The sequence below is a fragment of the Pseudophryne corroboree genome, chromosome 1 (genome assembly GCF_028390025.1).
Source record: "Pseudophryne corroboree isolate aPseCor3 chromosome 1, aPseCor3.hap2, whole genome shotgun sequence".
Taxonomy (NCBI): Eukaryota; Metazoa; Chordata; class Amphibia; order Anura; family Myobatrachidae; genus Pseudophryne; species Pseudophryne corroboree.
In genome coordinates, this window is record NC_086444.1 from 88,074,159 (window position 1) to 88,088,764 (window position 14,606).

Below are 14,606 nucleotides of genomic sequence, written 5' to 3' on the forward strand. Positions count from 1 at the left end.
AGGGGCTCTAAAGCGCCCGTTACCTCAGATGGCAGATATAGACGCCGACACGGATACTGACTCCAGTGTCGACGGTGAAGAGACAAATGTGAATTCCAGTAGGGCCACACGTTACATGATTGAGGCAATGAAAAATGTTTTACACATTTCTGATAATACAAGTACCACCAAAAAGGGGTATTATGTTCGGTGAGGAAAAACTACCTGTAGTTTTCCTGAATCTGAGAAATTAAATGAGGTGTGTGATGATGCGTGGTTTTTCCCCGATAACAACTGATAATTTCTAAAATGTTATTGGCATTATATCCTTTCCCGCCAGAGGTTAGGGTGCGTTGGGAAACACCCCCTAGGGTGGATAAAGCGCTCACACGCTTGTAAGGGCTCTACCCTCTCCTGAGATGGCCGCCCTTAAGGATCCTGCTGATAGAAAGCAGGAGGGTATCCTAAAATGTATTTACACACATACTGGTGTTATACTGCGACCAGCAATCGCCTCAGCCTGGATGTGCAGTGCTGGGTTGGCGTGGTCGGATTCCCTGACTGAAAATATTGATACCCTAGATAGGGACAGTATATTTTTGCCTATAGAGCATTTAAAAGATGCATTTCTATATATGCGTGATGCACAGCGGAATATTTGCCGACTGGCATCAAGTCTAAGTGCGTTGTCCATTTCTACCAGTAGAGGGTTATGGACACGTCAGTGGTCAGGTGATGCGTATTCCAAACGGCATTTGGAAGTATTGCCTTATTAAGGGGAGGAGTTATTTGGGGTCGGTCTTTTAGACCTGGTGGCCACGGCAACAGCTGGGAAATCCACGTTTGTACCCCAGGTCGCCTCTCAACATGAGAAGACGCCGTATTATCAGGCGCAGTCTTTTCGTGGACAAGCGGGCAAAAGGTTCCTCATTTCTGCCCCGTGACAGAGGGAGAGGAAAAAGGCTGCATAAATCAGCCAGTTCCCAGGAACAGAATCCCTCTCCCGCCTCTGCCAAGCCCTCAGTATGACGCTGGGGCTTTACAAGCAGAATCAGGCACGGTGGGGGGCCCGTCTCAATGAATTTCAGCGCGCAGTGGGCTCACTCGCAAGTAGACCCCTGGATCCTTCAGGTGATATCTCAGGGGTACAAATTAGAATTCGAGACGTCTCCCCCTCGCCGTTTCCTAAAGTCGGCTTTACCGATGTCTCCTTCTGACAGGGAGACAGTTTTGGAAGCCATTCACAAGCTGTATTCCCAGCAGGTGATAATCAAGGTACCCCTCCTGCAACAGGGAACGGGGTATTATTCCACACTGTGGTGGTACCGAAGCCGGACGGCTCGGTAAGACCGATTCTAAATCTAAAATCTTTGAACACTTACATACAGAGGTTCAAATTCAAGATTGAGTCACTCAGAGCAGTGATTGCGAACCTGGAAGAAGGGGACTACATGATGTCTTGGGACATCAAGGATGCTTACTTTCAAGTCAAAATTTACCCTTCTCACCAAGGGTACCTCAGGTTTATGGTACAGAACTGTCACTATCAGTTCAAACGCTGCCGTATGGATGGTCCACGGCACCCCGGGTCTTTACCAAGGTAATGGCCGAAATGATGATATTCCTTCGCAGGAAGGGAATTTTAGTTATCCCTTACTTGGACGATTCCCTGATAAGGGTAAGATCCAGGGAACAGTTGGAGGTCGGGGTAGCACTATCTCAGGTAGTGTTGCGGCAGCACGATTGGATTCTCAATATTCCAAAATCGCAGCTGGTTCCGACGACTTGTCTTCTTTTCCTAGGGATGATCCTGGACACAGTCCAGAAAAAGGTGTTTCTCCTGGAGGAGAAAGCCAGGGAGTTATCCGAGCTAGTCAGGAACCTCCAAAAACCGAGCCAAGTCTCAGTGCATCAATGCACAAGGGTTCTGGGTAAAATGGTGGCTTCCTACGAAGCAATCCCATTCGGCAGATTCCACGCAAGAACTTTCCAGTGGGACCTGCTGGACAAATGGTCCGGGTCGCATCTTCAGATGCATCAGCGGATAACCCTGTCACCAAGGACAAGGGTGTCCCTCCTGTGGTGGTTGCAGAGTGCTCATCTTCTAGAGGGCCGCAGATTCGGCATTCAGGACTGGGTCCTGGTGACCACGGATGCCAGCCTGCGAGGCTGGGGAGCAGTCACACAGGGAAGGAATTTCCAGGGCTTATGGTCAAGCCTGGAGACATCACTTCACATAAATATCCTGAAGCTAAGGGCCATTTACAAGGCTCTAAGCTTAGCAAGACCTCTGCTTCAAGGTCAGCCGGTGTTGATCCAGTCGGACAACATCACGGCAGTCACCCACGTAAACAGACAGGGTGGCACAAGAAGCAGGAGGGCAATGGCAGAAGCTGCAAGGATTCTTCGCTGGGCGGAAAATCATGTGATAGCACTGTCAGCAATTCCGGGAGTGGACAACTGGGAAGCAGACTTCCTCAGCACGACCTCCACCCGGGAGAGTGGGGACTTCACCCAGAAGTCTTCCACATAATTATAAACCGTTGGGAAAAACTCGACAGGTATTGCGCCAGGTCAAGGGACCCTCAGGCAATAGCTGTAGACGCTCTGGTAACACCGTGGGTGTACCAGTCAGTGTATGTGTTCCCTCCTCTGCCTCTCATACCCAAGGTACTGAGATTGATAAGATGGAGAGGAGTAAGCACTATATTCGTGGCTCCGGATTGGCCAAGAAGGACTTGGTAACCGGAACTTCAAGAGATGCTCACGGAGGATCCGTGGCCTCTACCTCTAAGAAGGGACCTGCTCCAGCAAGGACCCTGTCTGTTCCAAGACTTACCGCGGCTGCGTTTGACGGCATGGCGGTTGAACGCCGGATCCTGAAGGAAAAAAAAGGCATTCCGGATGAAGTCATCCCTATCCTGATCAAAGCCAGGAAGGATGTAACCGCAAAACATTATCACCGCATTGGCGAAAATATGTTGCGTGGTGCGAGGCCAGTAAGGCCCGACGGAGGAAATTCAACTGGGTCGATTCCTACATTTCCTGCAAACAGGAGTGTCTATGGGCCTGAAATTGGGGTCCATTAAGGTTCAAATTCGGCCCTGTCAATTTTCTTCCAAAAAGAATTAGCTTCAGTCCCTGAAGTTCAGACGTTTGTAAAAGGGGTACTGCATATACAGCCTCCTTTTGTGCCTCCAGTGGCACTTTGGGATCTCAATGTAGTTTTTGGGTTCCAAAAGTCACATTGGTTTGAACCACTTAAATCTGTGGAGTTAAAATATCTCACATGGAAAGTGGTCATGCTGTTGGCCCTGGCCTGGGCCAGGCGCGTGTCAGAATTGGCGGCTTTATCCTGTAAAAGCCCTTATCTGATTTTCCATTCGGACAGGGCGGAATTGAGGACTCGTCCTCAGTTTCTCCCTAAGGTGGTTTCAGCGTTTCACCTGAACCAACCTATTGTGGTGCCTGCGGCTACTAGGGACTTGGAGGACTCCAAGTTGCTAGACGTTGTCAGGGCCCTGAAAATATATGTTTCCAGGACGGCTGGAGTCAGGAAATCTGACTCGCTGTTTATCCTGTATGCACCCAACAAGCTGGGTGCTCCTGCTTCTAAGCAGACTATTGCTCGTTGAATTTGTAGTACAATTCAGCTTGCACATTCTGTGGCAGGCCTGCCACAGCCAAAAATCTGTAAATGCCCACTCTACAAGGAAGGTGGGCTCATCTTGGGCGGCTGCCCGAGGGGTCTCGGCTTTACAACTTTGCCGAGCAGCTACTTGGTCAGGAGCAAATACGTTTGTAAAATTCTACAAAATTGATACCCTGGCTGAGGAGGACCTGGAGTTCTCTCATTTGGTGCTGCAGAGTCATCCGCACTCTCCCGCCCGTTTGGGAGCTTTGGTATAATCCCCATGGTCCTTACGGAGTCCCCAGCATCCACTTAGGACGTTAGAGAAAATAAGAATTTACTTACCGATAATTCTATTTCTCGTAGTCCGTAGTGGATGCTGGGCGCCCACCCAAGTGCGGATTGTCTGCAATACTGGTACATAGTTATTGTTACCAAAAAATCGGGTTATTGCTGTAGTGAGCCATCTTTTCTAGAGGCTCCTCTGTTATCATGCTGTTAACTGGGTTCAGATCACAAGTTGTACGGTGTGATTGGTGTGGCTGGTATGAGTCTTACCCGGGATTCAAAATCCTTCCTTATTGTGTACGCTCGTCCGGGCACAGTATCCTAACTGAGGCTTGGAGGAGGGTCATAGGGGGAGGAGCCAGTGCACACCAGATAGTCCTAAAGCTTTCTTTAGATGTGCCCAGTCTCCTGCGGAGCCGCTATTCCCCATGGTCCTTACGGAGTCCCCAGCATCCACTACGGACTACGAGAAATAGAATTATCGGTAAGTAAATTCTTATTATCCATCTACATTCTATACCTGTGGTGCATTTTAGTTTTGCAGTTTGCTGACACAGTGACCACCAGTATACTATATATAGCAGTACGGTAGGCCACTGCTGTACCTACCGATGTGTCGTCATTCATTAAGTATACTATCCATCTACATTCTATACCTGTGGTGCATTTTAGTTTTGCAGTTTGCTGACACAGTGACCACCAGTATACTATATATAGCAGTACGGTAGGCCACTGCTGTACCTACCTCTGTGTCGTCATTCATTAAGTATACTATCCATCTACATTCTATACCTGTGGTGCATTTTAGTTTTGCAGTTTGCTGACACAGTGACCACCAGTATACTATATATAGCAGTACGGTAGGCCACTGCTGTACCTACCTCTGTGTCGTCATTCATTAAGTATACTATCCATCTACATTCTATACCTGTGGTGCATTTTAGTTTTGCAGTTTGCTGACACAGTGACCACCAGTATACTATATATAGCAGTACGGAAGGCCACTGCTGTACCTACCTCTGTGTCGTCATTCATTAAGTATACTATCCATCTACATTCTATACCTGTGGTGCATTTTAGTTTTGCAGTTTGCTGACACAGTGACCACCAGTATACTATATATAGCAGTACGGTACGGAAGGCCACTGCTGTACCTACCTCTGTGTCGTCATTAAGTATACTATCCATCTACATTCTATACCTGTGGTGCGCCTCTTTTTTTCTTTGCATCATGTGCTGTTTGGGGACAATTTTTTTGAAGTGCCATCCTGTCTTGACACTGCAGTGCCACTCCTAGATGGGCCAGGTGTTTGTGTCGGCCACTTGTGTCGCTTAGCTTAGTCACACAGCGACCTTGGTGCGCCTCTTTTTTTCTTTGCATCATGTGCTGTTTGGGGACAATTTTTTGGAAGTGCCATCCTGTCTTGACACTGCAGTGCCACTCCTAGATGGGCCAGGTGTTTGTGTCGGCCACTTGTGTCGCTTAGCTTAGCCATCCAGCGACCTCGGTGCAAATTGTAGGACTAAAAATAATATCGTGAGGTTTGAGGTGTTCAGAATAGACTGGAAATGAGTGGAAATTATGGTAATTGAGGTTAATAATACTATGGGATCAAAATGACCCCCAAATTCTATGATTTAAGCTGTTTTTTAGGGTTTTTTGAAAAAAACACCCGAATCCAAAACACACCCGAATCCGACAAAAAAATTTCGGTGAGGTTTTGCCAAAACGCGTCCGAATCCAAAACACGGCCGCGGAACCGAATCCAAAACCAAAACCCGAAAAATGTCCGGTGCTAATTTATCAAGCAGTGAAAAGAGTGGAGAAGTTTCCCATAACAAGCAATTAGCATTGAGGTAGCATTTATCATGCACATTCTATAAAATTAAGCTGATAGTTTGCAATGGGCAAGTGGTCCATGGGCCTAATTCAGACCTGATCGCTGCTGTGCGTTGTCGCACAGCAGCTGATCAGGTCTGAACTGCACATGCACCGGCGCCGCAGTGTGCCGGCGCATGCCAGACAGCCGATGGCCATCTCAGCCCTGCGATCGCCTCTGCCTGATTGACAGACAGTCGCTGGGTGGGAGGGGTCGGGCCGGCATCCTTTGGCCGCTGTATTGGGGGCGCGGTCCAGGCAACGTTGGGGGCGGGCAGCGGCGGCTTCGTGATGTCACATGCAGCCGCTGCGACCCGGACAGTGACGGGTGGCTCCCTGGCAGCGCACAGGAGCTGTGCTGGTAGGGAACTACTTGTCAAGTACAAAAGCATCGCAGCTGTGCGATGCTTTTGTACTTGTGCAGGGGGAGGGTGGGGCGGCCTGACATGCGGGTGGACTAGCCCCGTGCTGGGCGTCCCCCCACATGACTGAGTAACTACTGATCGTAGCTGCTGAATTAGGCCCCATGTCTCCACTGTTTTCAGTGCTTGGTACATAAGCTGCTAGATCACCCGCATTTTAGGGAATATATATCAAAGCTTGGAGAATGATACAGTGGACAGAGATAAAGTACCAGCCAATCAGCTCCTAACTGCCATGTTACAGGCTGTGTTAGAAAATTGACAGTTAGGAGCTGGTTGACTGGCACTTTATCTCTCTTTAAGCTTTGATACATATGCCCCTCTGTCCAATACTCCCAACAGGTGAGGTTGTCAGGTTTAGGCACGGATTCAGGGAGGACATCGGAGCTGTATACAGTGTATATACTGTATACCAATCTGACAGGATGGCCACAGGCACCATATTTCCATTGAGATCTAATGTGACCGAGCGGGCGCAGATGCCATATCTCTGTCGATGCCCTGGTGATATTGTGCATGCGCAGTAGACAGTAAAGACTGGTGTAATAGTAGCAGTGAGGTGCATGCAACCGCAGCCGCTGCCCAGGTCATCCTTTTCAAGCTTGCAGGGTACCTGAAGAGGGTTGCTGGCAGTCATGTGACCAACGCTGGAATCCCGACACCACCCGGAATCCCGGCGCTGGAACGCCACAATCCAGAAGTATCTGGGTGACTACTAGGGTTAGAGCCCGGGGAGGAGCTCTGGGGGTAGGCTATGGGGGGGGGGGGGTCTGCAATCAGTGGCACTCCAACTGCTGTGGAACTACACATTCCAGCATTTCCTGACATAGTTTTAGCTTGCTCCTGGCCTACACGGTTATGTAAACTTGACTTTACATGCCGCACCCAACCCTCTCACCACCATCACCACAATTTATCTGCAGAAGTCCACAGCATGCAAAGCTAGCCATCCCACAGGTCTCATATGCAGACTTTGGCAAGGGCACATTCACAGAGTAAATACAGGTGGACCCTGGACAAGAAAGACAGTTTCACATTGCAGGTACGGTCAGATTTGCTCTGCTTAGAGTATTTTACAAACTATACTAGTTAGGTGGGAGGATATAGTCTCGATCCCAGCGGTCAGTATAATGACGCCAGAATCCTGGCCGCCAGAATGCCGGCAGGGGTCTGAGGGCTATTACCACTGGTGGGTGTCCACGACACCCATAGAGCGGGAGTAGAACCTGGCCTGTGGCAAGTGCAGCGAGCCACCGAGCCTGCACTCACCCGCCCCCCTTCCCCGCCGGCATGCTGGTGGCGAGGACCCCAGCGTCAGCACGTTCAGCGCCGGGATCCCGACCACCAGTCTCCAAAACCCAACCCAGGTGGAGGATATAATTTTCAAAATACAGCTTCTTGAAGTGCAGTTAAAACAAACAGGAGGCAATGCCTGTAAACACGAGTTACTTACAGAATGTCCCATGTAACCGAATGAGTCTGATCCAAATGGATTTTCAAACAACCCTTCCGTAGGTTTGGATACTGGCAGTGAATGTGCTCTTGGTGCAGGCTTTGGCGGTTCTATCAAGGAGGCACATGCATACAAATATTATTGGAGGAACAAAAGTGTAATGAATGAGTTTAAAGAAAAAAGACATTGCAAATATAACTTTCACTAGTAGTTGGAAAGATACAGAGCCTGATTCTCACACACTGCCGATGTCGGACGCAGTGTAGGAACTTCTTCTTCTGCTGTGTCTATCCCACACTGCGCATGAGTCCAGAGGCGGAGCTGCAATTGAGGCGCACGGTCTCAGAAATGTGTTGAAAAAGTAGTGGGGGTTCATTGGCTGCGGCAGGGAGGTGGCCTAGCGCATGCATGGAGATGGTCCGTGTTATGGGCGTGTCGGTGAAACTGGCAATGTACAAAGCCTCTCAACTGCTCACATAGGACACCATACTTGGATGGAGAAACTGCAGCTGCCATGGGAGTGGTGTGAGTTGGTGCGACCGATGGTGGTGTATACATATGCACCAATCGGTATTACAGCATGTACAGATGCTGACAGTGGGTGCGTCGTTCCTTGCACCAGGGAAAGTCTTTGTAGCAGCATTTGTATAAAGTGGGTCATTCCGACCTGATCGTAGCCGTGCTAAATTTAGCACAGCTACGATCACTGACACAGACATGCGCGGGGACGCCCAGCACAGGGCTAGTCCGACCAGCATGTCTGGGCTGGCCCCACCACACTTGTAGAGTAACTCCGAGCCAGCGCAGCTCCTGCGGCTGGGAGTTACTTGTCGCTGCCAGGGTCGCAGCGGCTGCGTGACGTCATGCAGCCGCTGTGCCCCCCCCGCACGGTCTGCGTTGGCCAGACCACCCCCCGAAAACGGCAGCCAAATGCCGCCATGGTACCCCCTCTCGCCCAGCGACTGCCTCTGCCTGATTGACAGTCTGTCGGCCATCTGGCATGCGCCGGTGCACTTCGGTGCTGGTGCATGCGCAGTTCTGACCCGATCGCACCGCTGTTAAAAACTGCAGCGTGCGATCAGGTCGGAATGATTCCCAAAGTAACAGACTGGCGCTGGCCAAATATTGTGGTCGTGGCTGGGTCTGACTCATAATCAGCCCAGACTCATTGTTGCCTTTGTCGTCCTACCTTTAGAAAAATTTCACATTTTTGTGGGGAGAGTTATCAAAGCTTGGAGAAAAATAGCACGGAGAGAGATACAGTACCAACCAATCAGCTCCCGGCATGACAGTTAGGAGCTGATTGGGTGGTACTTTATATCTCACCACTTTTTCTTTCTCCAAGCTTTGATAAATCTCTGCCTTATGCTTTTATTTTCTTAACCAAAACACTGCATTGGGCCCAATTACAATTTATATTAAATGGACACTGGTTGCCAAAGCATCCAAGGTGTTCCACTCACCTTCTTCAGAGGTTAAAAAAAAAAACATCTCACACTATTTAGTAGATAAGGCCAGTGGGCGTTTTGTTCTATATACCAAATGAAAATGTATTGGCCAGGTGTATTATGAGAAGATACTTGTTTTGCACACCCAAACTTTAAAAGCATGATTCTTAAAGGAAACTCAACCAAGAACCTAGAAACAACATATTACCATTAATTTTAGAAGAGAGTTGACTAATTTCATAATCATCGTGGTCCACACTTTCTTGGGGAATTCCAACTTTACTGTTAAAATAATTGGTAAAAGCTCCAGAAGTGCTCATAGAGTTGTTCTGCTGTTCTCCTCTTCTGGCAGGGACGGCCGGTGGCTTAGCAAGCTGATAGTCCTTAAACATATCTTTCACATTCTTCCTTTCCTTCTCTCCCAGTGGATCAAGAGCAGTAAAAGCATTACTTTCTTTCTTAGGCGACTCCTCCAGTGGGGCTGGTCTAGGTGGTATCTGAGGAGGGCTTGCTAAAACTGGACCCGACTGAATGAATCCAGAAGGCAATGTCATTGGCCTAGGTGGAAACATGTTCATTTGGAATGGGTTACTTGGTTGTTGAGGCCATCCTTGAGGCTGGGCACTTACTGGCTGGTTGTTCCACAATGTCATATTCTGTAGAGGTGGAAGACCTGCAATGGTAGTTGGCTGAGTCCAGGATACCATTGCTGGTGGAGCCGAAAGAACATTTGGACTGAAAGTAGTCTGAGCACCCATTATTGGGTTAGGATGTGTGGTTGCGGGTTGATTAAAAAGAAGAGGCTGTGGATTCCATTGCTGAGTCTGAGATGAATTCTGCGGTAGAGGACCTGCATTAGAAAATAGCATTGTAGTCATGTTTATTGATTTCAAATTCCTAAGAAATTGTATAAATATGTATAGTAGACTGAAATGAACTTATAAACTCTGACAACTTTTTTAAATCGATTTTGATCTGCTTCAAGCATTAAGTCAAACTGTAGAATTTGCCATTGGTGATCACTTAGTAGGTAAGATGATTACTTGGCAGGACAAGTGGCAGACTAAGCTCCACTCTGTATTAATTTTATAAGTAGACATTGGGAGGGCTGGCACATTGGATTTGTAGAACCATTTCCTTTCCCAGTGGGCTGTTCAGTAAAATTTGTTAGAGACAGATGAGATTGTGGGATAGAAAGATAATAGAGCAAAAAAAACGGGCAGGATGTACTAATGGCAAAATGCATTCCTCATATGTATCAAGGACCTGGAAAGCAAACATTTTCAGAGCTTGTACCCGATAAGGCAATAAGGCAATGCCATCTATAGATGGTATTGTCTAATAGAAGCCTTTGGGCATCTTTCTGCATAAATCCCTGAGAGTCCCGGGGCATAAACAAAGAAGTCCCCACATCACAAAGGACAGTTCTTATTGGAAAATAACATAAACATGTGTAAAGCTATTTGTAATTCTATTTCTAATTATGTTTTTGCATTTGTACATACACACAATTTCAGCTTTTTGTAATTATTAATTTTTCACCCCAAGATTTGTGGCAAAATATTGGCCAACTCAGCTTCACGGTCTTCACTTACCAGGACCTCTTATATTTGGAACACCATAAAGGCTGGCAGAATTGTAAAGATCCAGAGGATTAGGCTGTAGTGAGTTTGGTGGGGATGGAACGGCTACTGACGAGGCTGGTCCAAGATTTGTTCCAGAGTTTGATGGAAAGAGGTCTGACCCAAACAAGTCATCAGAGCTTGGCTGTATAAAAAAATATTATTCGAGACTTTATAGAGTTCCTAATTAAGTACAAATTTGATCAATCATTAACTACAGTAATACCGTATACAACACATAGGGGGTAATTCAGAATTGATTGCAGCAGCAAATTGTTAGCAGTTGGACAAAACCATGTGCACTGCAGGTGTGGCAGATATAACGTGCAGAGAGAATTAGATTTGGTTGGGTTATTTTGTTTCTGTGCAGGGTAAATACTGTCTGCTTTATTTTTACACTGCAATTTAGATTTCATTTTGAACACCCCCCCCCAAAAAATAAGAATTTACTTACCGATAATTCTATTTCTCGTAGTCCGTAGTGGATGCTGGGGACTCCGTAAGGACCATGGGGATAGCGGCTCCGCAGGAGACTGGGCACAAAAGTAAAGCTTTAGAACTACCTCGTGTGCACTGGCTCCTCCCCCTATGACCCTCCTCCAAGCCTCAGTTAGGATACTGTGCCCGGACGAGCGTACACAATAAGGAAGGATTTTGAATCCCAGGTAAGACTCATACCAGCCACACCAATCACACCGTACAACTCGTGATCTAAACCCAGTTAACAGCATGATAACAGAGGAGCCTCTAGAAAAGATGGCTCACTACAGCAATAACCCGATTTTTTGGTAACAATAACTATGTACCAGTATTGCAGACAATCCGCACTTGGGATGGGCGCCCAGCATCCACTACAGACTACGAGAAATAGAATTATCGGTAAGTAAATTCTTATTTTCTCTAACGTCCTAAGTGGATGCTGGGGACTCCGTAAGGACCATGGGGATTATACCAAAGCTCCCAAACGGGCGGGAGAGTGTGGATGACTCTGCAGCACCAAATGAGAGAACTCCAGGTCCCCCTCAGCCAGGGTATCAATTTTGTAGAAATTTTACAAACGAATTTGCTCCTGACCAAGTAGCTGCTCGGCAAAGTTGTAAAGCCGAGACCACTCGGGCAGCCGCCCAAGATGAGCCCATCTTCCTTGTGGAGTGGGCATTTACAGATTTTTGGCTGTGGCAGGCCTGCCACAGAAAGTGCAAGCTGAATTGTACTACAAATCCAACGAGCAATAGTCTGCTTAGAAGCAGGAGCACCCAGCTTGTTGGGTGCATACAGGATAAACAGCGAGTCAGATTTTCTGACTCCAGCCGTCCTGGAAACATATATTTTCAGGGCCCTGACAACGTCTAGCAACTTGGAGTCCTCCAAGTCCCTAGTAGCCGCAGGCACCACAATAGGTTGGTTCAGGTGAAACGCTGAAACCACCTTAGGGAGAAACTGAGGACGAGTCCTCAATTCCGCCCTGTCCGAATGGAAAATCAGATAAGGCTTTTACAGGATAAAGCCGCCAATTCTGACACGCGCCTGGCCCAGGCCAGGGCCAACAGCATGACCACTTTCCATGTGAGATATTTTAACTCCACAGATTTAAGTGGTTCAAACCAATGTGACTTTTTGGAACCCAAAACTACATTGAGATCCCAAGGTGCCACTGGAGGCACAAAAGGAGGCTGTATATGCAGTACCCCTTTTACAACGTCTGAACTTCAGGGACTGAAGCTAGTTCTTTTTGGAAGAAAATTGACAGGGCCGAAATTTGAACCTTAATGGACCCCAATTTCAGGCCCATAGACACTCCTGTTTGCAGGAAATGTAGGAATAGACCCAGTTGAATTTCCTCCGTCGGGCCTTACTGGCCTCGCACCACGCAACATATTTTCGCCAAATGCGGTGATCATGTTTTGCGGTTACATCCTTCCTGGCTTTGATCAGGATAGGGATGACTTCATCCGGAATGCCTTTTTTCCTTCAGGATCCGGCGTTCAACCGCCATGCCGTCAAACGCAGCCGCGGTAAGTCTTGGAACAGACAGGGTCCTTGCTGGAGCAGGTCCCTTCTTAGAGGTAGAGGCCACGGATCCTCCGTGAGCATCTCTTGAAGTTCCGGTTTACCAAGTCCTTCTTGGCCAATCCGGAGCCATGAATATAGTGCTTACTCCTCTCCATCTTATCAATCTCAGTACCTTGGGTATGAGAGGCAGATGAGGGAACACATACACTGACTGGTACACCCACGGTGTTACCAGAGCGTCTACAGCTATTGCCTGAGGGTCCCTTGACCTGGCGCAATACCTGTCGAGTTTTTCCCAACGGTTTATAATCATGTGGAAGACTTTTGGGTGAAGTCCCCACTCTCCTGGGTGGAGGTCGTGTCTGCTGAGGAAGTCTGCTTCCCAGTTGTCCACTCCCGGAATTGCTGACAGTGCTATCACATGATTTTCCGCCCAGCGAAGAATCCTTGCAGCTTCTGCCATTGCCCTCCTGCTTCTTGTGCCACCCTGTCTGTTTACGTGGGTTACTGCCATGATGTTGTCCGACTGGATCAACACCGGCTGACCTTGAAGCAGAGGTCTTGCTAAGCTTAGAGCCTTGTAAATGGCCCTTAGCTTCAGGATATTTATGTGAAGTGATGTCTCCAGGCTTGACCATAAGCCCTGGAAATTCCTTCCCTGTGTGACTGCTCCCCAGCCTCGCAGGCTGGCATCCGTGGTCACCAGGACCCAGTCCTGAATGCCGAATCTGCGGCCCTCTACAAGATGAGCACTCCGCAACCACCACAGGAGGGACACCCTTGTTCTTGGTGACAGGGTTATCCGCTGATGCATCTGAAGATGCGACCCGGACCATTTGTCCAGCAGGTCCCACTGGAAAGTTCTTGCGTGGAATCTGCCGAATGGGATTGCTTCGTAGGAAGCCACCATTTTACCCAGAACCCTTGTGCATTTATGCACTGAGACTTGGCTCGGTTTTAGGAGGTTCCTGACTAGCTCGGATAACTCCCTGGCTTTCTCCTCCGGGAGAAACACCTTTTTCTGGACTGTGTCCAGGATCATCCCTAGGAACAGAAGACGAGTCGTCGGAACCAGCTGCGATTTTGAAATATTGAGAATCCAATCGTGCTGCCGCAACACTACCTGAGATAGTGCTACACCGACCTCCAACTGTTCCCTGGATCTTACCCTTATCAAGGAATCGTCCAAGTAAGGGATAACTAAAATTCCCTTCCTTCGAAGGAATATCATCATTTCGGCCATTACCTTGGTAAAGACCCGGGGTGCCGTGGACCATCCATACGGCAGTGTCTGAACTGATAGTGACAGTTCTGTACCATAAACCTGAGGTACCCTTGGTGAGAAGGGTAAATTTGGACATGAAGGTAAGCATCCTTGATGTCCCGAGACATCATGTAGTCCCCTTCTTCCAGGTTCGCAATCACTGCTCTGAGTGACTCAATCTTGAATTTGAACCTCTGTATGTAAGTGTTCAAAGATTTTAGATTTAGAATCGGTCTCACCGAGCCGTCCGGCTTCGGTACCACAACAGTGTGGAATAATACCCCGTTCCCTGTTGCAGGAGGGGTACCTTGATTATCACCTGCTGGGAATACAGCTTGTGAATGGCTTCCAAAACTGTCTCCCTGTCAGAAGGAGACATCGGTAAAGCCGACTTTAGGAAACGGCGAGGGGGAGACGTCTCGAATTCCAATTTGTACCCCTGAGATATCACCTGAAGGATCCAGGGGTCTACTTGCGAGTGAGCCCACTGCGCACTGAAATTCATTGAGACGGGCCCCCCACCGTGCCTGATTCTGCTTGTAAAGCCCCAGCGTCATACTGAGGGCTTGGCAGAGGCGGGAGAGGGTTTCTGTTCCTGGGAACTGGC

The 14,606-nt window shown here is 48.2% G+C and overlaps 1 protein-coding gene across 2 annotated transcripts in view; it reads right to left on the reverse strand.

The window, feature by feature from the left end:
• Positions 1-14,606, reverse strand: part of DAB2 (DAB adaptor protein 2) — a 110,168-nt gene that overhangs the window by 30,891 nt on the left and 64,671 nt on the right. For both annotated transcript variants that reach the window (XM_063961268.1, XM_063961258.1), the window contains 3 exons: positions 10,696-10,867; positions 9,309-9,950; positions 7,653-7,762 (listed from right to left, as the gene is read on the reverse strand). In XM_063961268.1, the coding sequence (XP_063817338.1) occupies positions 7,653-7,762; positions 9,309-9,950; positions 10,696-10,867 (924 nt within the window). The remainder of the gene's footprint in view (positions 1-7,652; positions 7,763-9,308; positions 9,951-10,695; positions 10,868-14,606) is intronic.